A 14,468-nucleotide genomic window follows, 5' to 3' on the forward strand; every position below is an offset into this window, starting at 1 on the left:
CCTCTCTACTTTGTACTATCATCTAATGTAGGCCTTGGGGAAGAAAAGCACAGTTACAGCCACTTCTGAAAATAATAAAGTCAAACTTAAGCATGAATAAGTGAGAGGGTGAAAAAAAGGAATTCAGGTTTTGTTTATAAGTTAATATGTCTGCACCAAGTAATTATTTTAAAATAAGTTTTACAGATCATTGGTTTAAAACAAGTCTTATAAGTTTCTTTGACAAAATTAAATCTGATAGCATATGGGTTGTGACTTGGGATAAATCTTACATGGACATGGCACCATGCAGCCCACTGCGTGTTCGCAGCATATGGAGTTGGAAAAATGTGATTAGAGCCAGTAATGGCGGACTTGTGTATCTCCACAATAACTTTAAAATCCAACTGACCCCTTTTTAATGTTTATCTTCAATGAAACATTACATAAGCAAGCGTTCAGAAGTTCATCTCTTGCTGCTAATGGTTAGTCTAAACTCATCAGAACAACTGTTAGTTTTACCTTTCATGATTTCAAAGATGAATGTCTTGCTGTATGACAAGGTTTTCTATCCTGATAACTTTGCTTTCTTAGGTCATCAAATAAAAAATTAAAATACATTCAGTATAAATTGAATACATTTTTCTCCTGTGTACAGAGTTTAGTTACAGTAGTATTTTCTTCTCACTTAGCAGAATTAGTATTTTGGAAGCTTTTATGAAATTAGTCTTCATTATGCCATCAGTAAAATCAATCATAGTAATTTCAGCTAGAATGTGGAGGAAGAATATTTTCAATGTTATGTTTTTCACACAATAGAAAAGCATTAACTGATTTAATGCTTTTTTTCACTGATGAGAGAATCCTTTCTTTAACTGTGTAAAAAAGTCAGTGATATTAAGGGTATTTGCTCTGAGACTGAAGATGCTCTTGGCCCTGAGTTCAGTATTTTAATTTTAATAAGGTTTTATTCTTTTTTAAGTTGATCAAAATGGTATTTCTAATGGAGAAGTCTTATCTTTCCAAAATTTCACTTGGGGAAGAGACTAATTTCTGTCTGCAGAAATTTAATAAATTCTGAGTAATTTGTGCCTTTAAAAAAATAGCACTAGTCGAGAAACTGTACCTGTACTGCTTTTTTGTACCATGCTGTATTATTTGACTAATTCTTATGTAATTTACTTTCATGACAGTAAAGGTGATTGTGGTGTTTATCAGACAAATCAGGTAACATTTCTTTGCCCTGATGTGTTCAGTCTGAATTAAATTTGGTCAGCAAATTGTGTCCATTGTTGTCCCCTTTTAATATAAGAGAGAGGGAGAGAGAGAGAGAGTTAAAAGCCGCAGACATGATGGTATTAATGTGGACATTCTGACAGTTTATTAGAATTTTTTTAATGCTCTTCAACGAGTTATTGTTGCCTTATCCAGTATGCATGCTATGAGATGTAGGAGTTTCACTGTTGCTGTAGGTGAAAACTAAGCAGCACAAATTGTTCAAAATGTCAGTCAAGTGGATTTATTTGATGAAAAAAGGTTTTCGAGTTTTTCGCTTCAGAGTCTGGCTGCAGAAGTTCATATGAAACCTAACTGAGTTAAGTATTTAATATGCAGTCAAACCTATATGAACTAATAATCTGTTTGCAGAATTTTGAAAAATGACATTTAAAACCACCAATATTGTTAAAATGAAAACAAAATAAATCTCTCCCAGCTTGTCATATATAAAAGACTTGGTTGTGTCTTCAGTTTTAGCCAGTACTGATCTCAGAAAGGTGAATGTAACTGAGCTTTTTTGGGTCCCCTGCTCCCCTGGATTTATTGTTTACTGTAATTGTTCTGTGGTTCTGATTCTTCTTGATAATCCTGCTGCTTATTGATGTAAAAGAAAGGAGTCCTTGTGATTGTATAGAGTAGGATAGATTTCCTCACTTGTTCAGGGAAATTGCATTGTGAGTATGCTTTCAATACAGTCATGTTATCTAGTTTATATACACTAATTGTTATGTGAAGAGGCTGTTTATAAAAAAAAAACACCCTGTTTAATCTGTTGTCACCCATCCTGCTTATCAGGGCATGTACGTAAGAGCAGTGATAAGAGGCAAAGTGGCACTTCCACTGTAGATGAAGTTGTTACAAATACAGAAAACAAAAAATGTCCTTCCTTTTGCTGCTAGTCCATCCCCTTGCTTTGGGATTAAGTGTATTTTAGATGTCCTGCATTTGGGACATGACCTGGTGGTACTTCTAGATGTCTTGAGCCCAGCTGCTGCATAGTCTACATAAAGTGCAACTATTTTTAAACACACAATACACTCACAGATGCACACACAAACCCCCCAAAACAAGCATGAAACCCCCAAACCTTTAGAATGAAACTGGGGGGGAAAAAAATGGAATCCAGTACTTATGGAGATGCATGTCTGTTATCATATTGCAGAACAGTGCAAGAAGTTTATAGGAGAAAACGCTAAACCAAATTATGGTTGTCAAGTGACAATTCAGTCTGAACAAGAAAAGTTGTTAATGAAGCAATATCGTCGGGAAGAAAAACGAAATGCCAGAAAAGAAAAACAAGCTGTGGAAGATGGAGAAGGTTCTGGAGAAGGACAAATGTGCTTTGATCCCAAAGAGCTGCGGATGCAAAGGTAATAAATCCCAAAAGTTGAGAAATGCTTCTATTGTAATTGCTACTTCAACATATCATAACAGTTTATTTTCTTTTAGCTTGCTTTGGTGATTAGGTGATTCTGACTTCAAGTCACGTTTTATTACAAGCGTAGAATTTTTTTTTATATGAAAACCTAATTTTCAAGAAAGAAAGCAGTGATTTGCTTAATGAGAATCTTCTTGATCTCATCTCTGTGGGCTGGAATTGCAGATTAGTGGGGTAGGCTATCTTTCTTAGTTCCTGTATGCACACTGCTTGCTTAGGATTTATGAAGTCTGTACTAAATCTATCAGAACTATCTTTCTTTTTCTCTCTCAAGATTAATGGGTACTATTTTCTAAGTTGACAGCTAGAAGGTAGTGGGAGGAGTAGAGGAGGGAGAGAATAAGGAGCAAATAAGCTGTTGTATTTTGTATTGAGAAAAATATAGTGAGAATGGTATCTAACTGTGAAATCATGTTGCTCTGTTGCTTAAAAAGAGTCAAAACTGCTTTTAGGAAAGTCTTGCACTTGTTGAATTGCATTTCTGAATTTTATCTAAACCGTGTGTTTTAAGGTTTTGGTCTAACTAGTGCCAGAGAATAATACTGTAATTTGTTTTTTTATTTCATTTCCTCAAATCTTGCTCTGACTTTAATATACCATGCTCAGTTTTTGTGATGGCAGCCTGAAATGGGCAGAATTACTGCAGGTATTTTTCTGCCCACAGAGAACTAGCGCTTCTGAATGCTCGGAGTATGCCAGTCCTCGGTAGACAGAGAGAGCTGAGCGTCGAAAAAATTCATTATCCTCATGTCTATGACTCCCGAGCTGAAGCAATGAAAACATCAGCGTTCATTGGGGGTGCAAAGGTATGCTGGGGCATGGCCCTTCCTGAACAGTGCATCTTTCCCCATGAGTCATGTGCAGCAGGGTTCCCTTTGTTTCCTTCCTCCTCCTTCTCAGAATCCAATCTACGAAGCAGTGCTACTTTGCAGAGGGTTTTAAAGGCTTTGATATATTCTGTTTTTACTTTGATTCTGAAAGAAATAATGTCATTTTCAACTGATGTATTTGCATTTATTTCTAGGGTCATTTAAATTCTTAAGATATTATTTTTCTTTCTTCTGGATACCTTTGCATTGACTTTAACAAAATAAATGCTTTATGAAATTCTAAACCTAATGGATTCTGAAATGTAATAAAACAGAATTATCTTTTTTAGGGTTTTGGGACTATTTTCTGAGTAGTAAAACTGATTCTTTTCCATTTGGGGGGTTCAGTTCTATCTTAAAAATGATAAGTGGGATTTGCTTTTGGTTTGGATCCATTGTTTGGAGGAAAGTGATAAAGCATTGTTCAAAGTGAGTTGTGCATAGTGACACATTCTGTTTTCATACTTTTAATTAATTTTCCTGTAATGCACTTTCAGGTGTTCTTACCAGAGTCAGTTCAGCGAGAAAATAATAAAATGTATGAAGAGGTGAAGATCCCCCATAGTGAACCAATGCCTATTGGTATTGAAGAGAAAATTGTTTATATTAAAGACTTAGATGAGGTGAGTATACCATTTAAAAGACATTAAATTAGTTTTTACTTTGTATTACCAAAATTTAACAGGAAATATTGCCAGTTTTTCCAGTGATATGTGATAGGTAAATGCAGGCAGTTAATTTCTTCACTACTAATTTGAAGAATATTTATTGGGGAACGTAGTTCAGTGATACAATCCCTTTCATGTTGACTTAGATTCAAGGAATTGTTCATGACTTGCAGTTCTCCATTCCTTTGGCATTACGTTTTCAGTTATTTATGGTTTTGAGCTGTGATCTGAATCAATGAAATGAAAGCATTTACAGTTATTCTGTTCTCTTCTGAAGATCACAGGAGAAAGGGAGCCTGAGCTTCTGTCCATTGACCTGTACAGGTTGGCTTCTGACTGCACAGCACTATTCTGCGCCAGTCTTACTGTGTGATGCAGTTCAGGGGCGTTGGATATGGTGTTATGGACTGTGTGGGGTGCAAAGTCATCTCAAAATGTGCTTTGATGATAAAAAGTAAAGAGCAAAGAGGAAAAAAGCAGATAAAACAAATATTAACATTTCAACTTTTACCGATTTAAAATGGTGAAAAAGCTGAGGTAAGGGAACTAAATTTCTTGTTTGTTATTTACAGTCTAGAACTTGCAGTACTCCATCACAGGTACCTTTTTACTCCTTGTTGTATGTGTCACATCTATTGAAAAGGGGAAGATTTGGTATTGATTTGAACAGAGACATAAAAAGCAAGCTCTGTGTACAGAGAGGGTTTTATGTCTCTTAGTTCTGCAGCATATAACATGGATACGTTTTTTCCACCTTTTTCTCTCTGGGAAAGCAGGAAATGAGAATACATGCAAGGCACTTTATTGTGATTCTGAATAAAGATTTAACTCTTTCAAAACAGAAGACAGTTTTAGAATCTGAATCTATTCTTTTCTGCTTAGGTGACAGTGTTGTGTTTATGAATTGACTGACAGCCCTTAACCAGATTGAAAAATACAGAAACTGCAGCTATTGTCATTTTATATTACAGTATTCAGCATGACAGCTTTGTGCAATAAAATGTCTTTTTCCTAAGTTAAATACTACCTACTAATCTGTAAACTTTTTGGAAGAAGTACCAATATTTCAAAAGGCAGTAAGTGATTTCAGAAAAAATATGGTTCAGACAGAAAAATACCTATCTAAAATGAATAGTTTGCTGATTTTTGCACATGTAATATTTAAAATAAATGTTAAAAATTCATCAGTTATACACATTTAATCAGTAATTGTCTTTTGTAGATTGCGTATCATCAAGAGGTCTGCTTTTCAGTTTTACAGTGAAATTTTGAAACAGAAACCATCTTCTTCAGAACTTTATTCTTTGATATGATTCTTATTACATGAGATCAAATAGAAGTGTCAACAACAAAACCAGTTTTGATTGTTTGAACACACATGTATGTAATTCTTGCTCCTAACTTTAGTATTGATTTGAGACAACAGATGTCAATTTTATGAAGTTTGTCCAGCTGAGGACTTCTCAGCTTCTTGATTTCACCAATGAGACTCATAGATTTGAAATTTGTTAAACAGAAATTTTTTATCAAGGAGCTAAAAGAGGCTGGAACTCCCAATGAGTAAGTTAAGACATCCTTTGTCAAGATGTATCTTTGTTAGGGCAAAATTATTTTCTTTTTGTTTTCTCTTTATGGCTGTTTTAAATCTCTAAGCTCAGAAACACCTTGGTTAGTGTTTCAAATTTTTGCCAATTAACTGGAGTCAGTTTAGACAGCATGAAGATTTTCTGTCAATATGTTTTATTTTGGATTAAGCAGTGTAAGCAAAAGCAGAAAAATAACGATTTTCAAGTATTTCCTAGCATGTATAGGTGCTCACAAAATAGCTCTATTGTATCTCTGTATGGATATTTTTGCAGGATTATCTAAAATTTGAGGAAGTGGTCAAGGAGTAGAGATGACAGTAAACATAACTCGATAATTCATAACTAGGAACTTCTAAAGGCATCCTGAGGAAGCTGACAGTTCTGCTGCTGTTGACTACTCTGAGGTGCCATTAGTGGTAGAGTTTTGATGTAAGACATTTAGTCTAGACATAAAAGTACTCAGCCTGTTTGACAAGTCAATATACATGCAACCCACAATCCCCAGGGGTGAAAAGGCACAGAACAACCAAGCCATTTATTGTTGCTGGGATTTTGAGTATTGTATATTGAGCTTTATAAGCACTTGCTATTCTCTGAGGAAATCTTGATGGTATTAAAAATTATAAATATTCTTCTTCCCTTTCTTTTTAGTCTGTATGTTTTCATTTGCACAAAAATAAGTTTAAGATCTCTATTTCTCATGAGGTATGTGATTTTGATCACATTGTCAGCAGTAGTTTTTGTGTAACATTTATTGCAGCATACACTATTGCATTTCAGCTTTGAAACTCCTAAGGTCAAAACTGAGTTCATAAGGAATTCATTCGTATTTTGGACTGTTGATCAGAAGTTAAAGCTCTGCATCATATCAGCTGGAAGTAATCTTGTGCTTAAAATTATTTAAAGTATTAGTTAAGGTTTAGATTTTCTTATTTCCTGTAAACCCAGGTTGAGAAGAGATGAGAGAAATGTATTCCTCTAGACACTAACAAACCACATTTTAAGCATATATATGCTTCCTTTTTTAATAGTTTCTTATGTGAAAGCATAAGGCAAAATGGCAAAACCTCTACGAACCAGCACCAAAGGCAGCAGCAATGCCTTAAACCAGGACAGATATTAACACAGGGTTCTTTTTTATAAGGATTGGCAGTGTAGCCAGGGTGCATCTGCCACTGCACTCCACGGTGAACAAAAAATACATTTAAGCTAGTTTTAGTACTATATTATCTGAAATCTTATGGCTGGTATTTTCAAGGTAAGTATTTAGTTTAGTGAGGGCCTCCTTGCAAAGGGTCAGAGTTTTCCTAAAAAGTTTATGACTTCATGATTAGTGAAATAACTGCCTGAAAGAACGCAGGTGCTAAGATGAAACTCAAATGAACTGATAAAGGTCCAGATTTTTACAGCTACCATTCCTACTTAATCCCATTATGCACTGCACATATGAGAGCAGAAGTGACTGACCCTGCACAATTTGGCAGCCATAAAAACATTCCATAGCCTGTCATAAACAGCTGGCTTCAGCACTCTCCCACTTTCTGTGGTGCTCCTTTTTCAGCTTTGCCTCCTACCTTTCTTTCTCCATTGTGGTCTGAACTGCTGTGTTGCTGGGTTATCTCGGCTGTTTGAGGGGCCTGGAAAGGCCCGGGGGTGGCCTTGGGGCAGCCCGCGTATCGAAGGACGAGAAGAGGCTTCAGTTCTTCTTTCTGTTTTTATGTTTATTAATTGTTTATCTAAAAGATTTTCTTTCAGCCGAACAGAGCTCTGCTCAGCAGCCAGCCATGAGCACACTGTGCTGCCCTCCCGGGCAGCCACCTATCTTTATACCCATGGTTACGTGTACAATATTTATCATTTTTCCCCAATACCATTTATTCTTATTGCCCGGTGCACTTTCAGTAATGACCAATCCGAAAGTGCCACCATCACCAAAGAAGATGGAGGAGAAGAAAAAGAAGAAGAAAGACAGAACACACCCCAATTCCTCCATCTTACTTCTCTAAACCCCCCTGTACATAAATCTTAAACCCTGTGTCTCACCCTCTAATTAGCTAATCTTTTCGCCATTCACCCCAGTAAAGTCCTCTTATCTTCATACAGGTGTCGTCTCCCGTGTAGAGTCAAAGTCCAGCCACCAGACACTTCTGGCAACATTCCAGGACTCCCGGGCCCCCCAAAAGTAGTCTCGGTGGCTCGGCACCTCAGGACTCAGATCCTGAGATCCCACACTGTGTCACTTCCCCCAGCAATCTCACCCCACCCGTGCCATCTCATTTTGTGTATTTCCTGCCTGTGCTGGGTTGGGAGCAGGAGCTGTGGCACGGAGGGAGCTGTGCTGCTGCTCGGGAATGGCGCTGGTGCTCAGAGGTGGAAGGGTGCCTGGGTCCCATGGAAGGAGTCTCAAAGGGCTCTTACAGAAAGCCCACAAATCCCACCCCCAGCCCCCTTTGTGAATATCTGTTTTTCTTGACATTTATTATTTCTCAGAGAGCTGTGGTTTTACCGCTGTTCAAGCACAGGCGGTTCAGAAGTAGCTGCTTGGTCACTCCAGTTTAATCTAAAGTATTATGGTTCTACTATTGTACAAGTGATGTGCCAGCTACATTGTTTCAATAATGAGAATTTTAAAAATTGGGAAAGCACAAGCTTAGCTTTATTATCTTTGCTCAGATGACATGCAGCTTGACCACTAGTGAAATATACTTTTTGTATTTATTATAAAGGTGGTTTTGTGCCAGGCGTTTTGCCAAATAAATGTACCTTTAAAGTCATAAAGTCAGGCCAGGGAAAGTTACTCTTCAAGACTGTGAAAACAAGTTTTATCTAAAAAATTGCCGATCGAGAAAAATTACTTCAGCTTTTTACCTAAAGTGGGTGTTCAAGGTAGGATTTATTTCTTTTCTTCATGTTATTTCCATTTCCTTTTACTAGTACTGCTTAATGATCTAAAGAAAGGTATTTTTTTTCTCTCTGCATTATGTGAAGGAATTATTACAAAATCAATATGCTCTCTTTTCCTGTAATGTTTTCTTGTTTTTAGAATTGTACAAGGTAAGTCTACTAAATTAAAGTATGCGTGTTTTTGGATAAATTACATTTTTCACATCCAGAATATTGGATCATTAATTCCAAAGTTGATCTTAATGCATATTTCAGTTGCTTATTTTCCAAACAGCAATTGATGGTTGAACCATACGGAATAATTTTAAAAAATGTTTTGCACTTACTGAAATCTTGTCATTTATCCAATGAATTATAATCAGAAATTGCTCTGAGGAGAGTTTAAAAGTTCTGTAATCATTAGCCCCAACTTAAGACAAGGAAAAGCATGTATGTCAAGGTACAGTTGCTTTAATGGCTGGCAGTGCATATTAGGGATTGCACTCGGTCTGCATATTTCACGGAGGGGGTGTCCAAAGAGGGTTGAATATGTGCAATACAAAGTGAACAAAAATATTGGAGTTAAGATTCAACACTGATGATGATCTTAAAACCTACAAATTCTGGCTTAATTTTCTTCAATATATGTGTTAATGGTATTTTCTCATTTTTTAGAATTTCAGATACTATATGTAAAATTTCTGCCTCAAATTGTTTGATTATTTTGCTTACTCTTAAATGAAGCTTTTAGGCATTGTTTCATTAAAATTCTAGGAATAAATATTATTGCTTTGGCTTAAAGCAAGCAAAAATATGTGCTTCATGCTGAACCAGCAGTTTATTGTCCATCTTGTACAAAATTATCATATTTTCCATTAAGAAAATTCTGTTTCTTAGTAGAAACAGTTTATTATCTCTTCATCAAAAAGATCTGTTGCTATGATGTGCAAGCTGTAAAGTGGTATTCTGATTTAAAAATTTACCTGTAATCTCACGTTGCAGAAATGCAAACATGCTGTGACTTGCTACTGATTCACCTTTGAAAGACACTTGCTGTGCTTGAATATAATTCATTGAATGTAATATTTTTAAACATGTGCTTACTTGACTGCAGCTTTCACTGCAGATAGATGTGACTATATGATTTCCTAAATACTAAGAAGTTCTTTTTTCTTTCAGCAGTGGAGAACATCTTCCCGTTATGATAAATCAAAAAATATTTAAAAAAAAAAAAGTCTTACTTTATTGATATAGCTTTTAATACTAGAAATGCTACTATAACATTTTTCTGGACTCATAAAACCTTTCTACTATTCTAATATGCCTTTGACAGTAAGATGAGTTTTTTGTGCAATAGGATCACTGATTTTAACGAGTGCCAGATCACTAACTTTATTTTGTGTAACACCTTTAAAACAAAAAAAGATATTTAAATAGTTTAGAGGAAAAGAAATCTGATATGGTCATGTCAAATAAATCCGATGCTGTATTTGAAATACAGGTACATTGCAGGGATCATTGCTTTATGAATGTTATAGTACAACTTTGAATTAATTGCATAATGAAATGTGAAAGTCTGGGCTCCTTGATTTAACATGACAAGTGGATGTCTCAGCTTCAGTGAGGCAGAGTTCTTAGAGCACAGCTTGGAGGATCAACAGTTACAGCCACTCTGCAATAACCAGGAGTTTGACAAGTTGAAAACTTAACACCAATGGAGAAGATTAGTAATGAATTAGGTAGATATAAAGGAATAAATACGTGATTAAGAAATACTTTACAGGTGGATAATTTGTCCAATAATTTGAGATTATTGTTTCAAATGTAGTTCCACCTATGTCTACTTTCTCCTAATAGGAGAATATTTTTTTTTATCTGTAGTTTGTATCAAAAAATATAAAGCAGGTTTCCTAGAATATCAGAATAAGAGCTTGAGCTAGTGCTGAAACAAGAGAGAAAAGGATGAGCTGTCTCAAAAGAGCTGTACTGACCATAAAGATTTTCTCTTTTAGAGTAATGATAGTAAAAGACCAAAAAAATTGAATCGTTTTATATTTTAAATAGTTATTGTTTTAAAATCATGTTTTGAAATGCTTGTCAGTAAGGATGGTAGTTTGCCTTTAGAATTTGAAAACTGTGATTTTTGACTCACCAAAAAGCTGTTTGATAGTATTACAGTCTTTGAGAGGACCTGTTTCTTAATGCAGGATAAGAAATTGAAACTATTTTCTCTGAAGCCTCTCCATGTTTGGCAGGTGTGACTTCTCTGGAGTCTGTCATCCATTCTTAGTCCAACGTTATCACAGACTTAAAAAAGACAGTAATATATACATTTTACATAGTTCAAAATATCTTTTTAAACTACATCTATATATATAAAACACATATGTACAACATGCATATGGGGTATGTGTATATATATATAATTCCCATTACGAGTTGATTATTAAAGTAGCAGAGGCTTTTAAATAGACCACTATTTTATATGTCTTTCTCTATGCCTCCCTCAGCTTGCCAGATTTCTACTATTTTATTTTTAAGAAAGATCTGTATGCAAAGGAGATAATCAAGCCAATCTCTGTCTTTATAAGAGATGTATGTAGGATGCAAAAAAAATAGGGAATGATGAATAATTGGAGGTAGATGAGAACTGAAGCATGATCTGATGTCAGATTCTATGAAAAGCAGAAGACGGCTTTCACTGAGCAGCAGCCTGCACTTACTGGAACAATATGTGTCTATCCACCATTGTGGAAGTAATAAACAGTTCACCTCTTTTGGGATAGGGAGGAATGAAGGTAAAGGAAGCAAATATGTCACATCTCACATAAGCTTTGGAGCTAGGCATTATATAATTGATCAGAGGTAAGCCTGTATTTGCTCAGACTACATCCTCCTTGGCCTATTTATATGATGTGGATTTTATTTTTGGTATGATGATGTGGATCAAATCACTGTAATGTGGCCGTTTTAAAACAGACTATATTTATACAAACTGGAAGGATTTTCACCAGAAAAGTGTAACAAAAACAGGCTTTTATAATTGTCCCATAAGAATGGGGAAGTATTATAGATACTTTCTTATCATTTTGGTTTACCACAATTACTGATGAAATTGATAAATAACCACTTGCACCTGCAAGCCTTTCCAGATTGTACAATATGTCTCTGATTTAAAAGAGCAACCAGCACAGCAGTTAGCAATGTAACTCTTTTCTTATTCCAAAATAGTGTTCTCTTTCTACTTCTGCCATATACCTGTCGTTTGGTAGACTGACAGCAGATTTATTTGCTTTGGTTTGACACTGGGCAATTTGGATCCTTTCAGAATCAGACTGAATGAAGATTTCCTTTGCAGCATGTGCTGTCTTAGCTTATCTACACAAATTTTACAGAAGACTTTTCAGTGTAAGACTATTTTTTTTTTTGGCCAATAGACTTCTCCTTGTTTTCAGCTGTACTATAATGCCCTTACCTACCTTGTAGTGTCCTAAAATGGAGTGCTTAAAATATAATCTTTCAGTTGCATTTGTCCTAGTCTCATGTGCAGTTTAGTTCAAGACCTTTTGTAATCTCGTGCTTTTAATCCTTTTAAGATTACTAAGGCATTTATCTTTTTTCTTTAAAAATCAGTTTGCAGGTGCTGTTAGGATATAGTAGATTGTATAATACTGAGTGAATTGACACGTACAGGTGATCACCAAACCACAGCTGCCATGCAAAGAGTGAATTTATTTCATTACCTCGCCAGCAAGGCTGGGTGGCAGAGACACACAGAGACACAAGCTCTCTTAGGCCAAGCTCATCCCAGCAGGCAGAGCCACACAGGGCCACAGGCTTCCTTAGGCCAAGCTCATCCTGGTGGGCAGAGGGGCAGGGGGAGGTAGCAGCCCCACTGCCAAACCCAGTATGTCACAGGGCGTCACACATTGGAGTTTATCACAAGGCTGTGCCTTTATGGTCTCTCTCGCAGTGTGGTAGTGTGTTGTTAAGTTTCTTGTGTTATTCCCCCAATTTATGTATTGTTCTCCCCTATTATGTGTAAAATGGTTTCGTTCCCCCAGTTTTTCCCGCCACTGCTAGCCTGTCAGCTAAGTTGCTATAGTAACCGCTATTCATAGTTGCCGATGTGTAATTGCTCCTCCCCTGGTTTCCCTTATAAGTGAAAGTTGTTTCCTCCCTAGGTCCAGTCAATCACCCCCTTTCTCCTCCCAGGTTTCGAGAACCTTCTCCTCTCTGGAGATGGTGGCTGGCTGGGGTCCCAGGACACCTCCTTTACCTTTTGATTATTGGTCTCCATGGAGTGTCAGTTCTGTGAAGTTCATCCCCTCACCTTTCCCGATTGGTTCCGCCTGTACCCACCCCCCTCCTTTATAATCCTGTTTTCACCCCCTATGAAAAAACTTTTTCCCGGTTGGTTTCCCGGTGTTTGGATCCGGCATCACCTTCAATAAACCGATGTTTAACCCCCGGGAAATGGTCAGCTCCGTTCCTCCCCAATCCCAGCGGTGTGAGCCAGTCCGCAGCCAGCACAGCCCGAGGCCCTCAGACGCCGAAGGGCGCTGGCCAGGAATTGCAGAGGGGCGTCGGCCTTTCGCCCTCAGCCAGCCGGACTCTAAACTTCGGGCCACATATGTTCTCCTCTGCATCGCAGCAGGGAGCTCAAGCATGTCTGCGAGAGATCTGTGGGAATGTGTTATCTCAACACTGGAATCTTCTCAGAATACTTTTCAAAACAGGCAGAGGATGAACAACACTAGGCACAATAAATGGAGTTCTTCCACACCAACATTCTTAGCAGTCCCAGCCACAAAGTCACTTTGAGCAAAACTGTTACATCCTTGTCTAATCTTCTGGTTTGAACCCTTTTGTCCCAACAAACACATATTACTTTTTTTTGTGTTAGCTTATTTATTTACATACTCATAATAAGACCCTTTTAACATCTTGTAAGTTTGATGGTGTTACATGAACAAACCACATTTAAGACACTGAAGTCGTTAAGAGGGGCAAGGATGCTATTGAATAACTGGTAAATATGCTCTTTGTTGTATCAGTCTGGGCTGTGCTTTTATGTACACTTTTATTTTCAAGGGCTTGATACTAATGACAACAGACAAAACCCACTATTAAGTGTAGATAAATCAAGAAAAAAATCCTTGTGAATAAAAAAGAATGTTTTCAAATGTCCTTTCATTAGTGAAGTTGTAATTGAAACTTTAACAGACCCTCTCATTTAGAGAGACTTTGTTTATTCTATGTACAACCTTTTTTTTTTAAAGAGCTCTGTAAAATCTGGAGTTATCTCTTCTTGGGCAGAGAAGTTCAAAGAGAAGAGCAGTTAACTGATAATATGGGTCAAAGTCTAATAGGGGCATCTGTACTGGTGAATATAGAGAACTTCATTTCTTTTAGTCTGTTCTTTAAACTAGCATGGCTGTGTATAATACACAAAGCAAAAATTGCTTTAAAATATTTATTAGCTACTGTCTTGTAAGAGTTTCATGTATTCTTATAGTTGTTTAGGTTGCTCCTTTAATGCAAGTAGTAAATATGAATAGGGAAATAGACTTTTTAATATTAACATGAGATAAAATTGACTGCATCTGATTTGAATAAAATGTTAAGCCTGTTTCATTTTCTACACAGCTGCCAAGTGTGTTTATATTGTGTAGAGGTGCCTCTGAAATAGTTGAAAATCTGATGGGAACACTTACAAAGGCAAACCAGTAAAGGGCAGCAGCTGCTGAGAAACACCTGCTGAGCC

General features: G+C 36.6%; 1 protein-coding gene across 2 annotated transcripts in view; it reads left to right on the forward strand.

Moving 5' to 3' along the window:
* ASCC3 (activating signal cointegrator 1 complex subunit 3) overlaps window positions 1-14,468 on the forward strand; it is a 267,328-nt gene that overhangs the window by 45,383 nt on the left and 207,477 nt on the right. For both annotated transcript variants that reach the window (XM_064707226.1, XM_064707227.1), the window contains exons 6-8: window positions 2,420-2,627; window positions 3,360-3,501; window positions 4,062-4,187. In XM_064707226.1, coding sequence (XP_064563296.1) covers window positions 2,420-2,627; window positions 3,360-3,501; window positions 4,062-4,187 — 476 coding nt within the window. The remainder of the gene's footprint in view (window positions 1-2,419; window positions 2,628-3,359; window positions 3,502-4,061; window positions 4,188-14,468) is intronic.

The sequence above is a fragment of the Zonotrichia leucophrys genome, chromosome 3, assembly GCF_028769735.1.
Source record: "Zonotrichia leucophrys gambelii isolate GWCS_2022_RI chromosome 3, RI_Zleu_2.0, whole genome shotgun sequence".
In the NCBI taxonomy this organism is placed as follows: Eukaryota; Metazoa; Chordata; class Aves; order Passeriformes; family Passerellidae; genus Zonotrichia; species Zonotrichia leucophrys.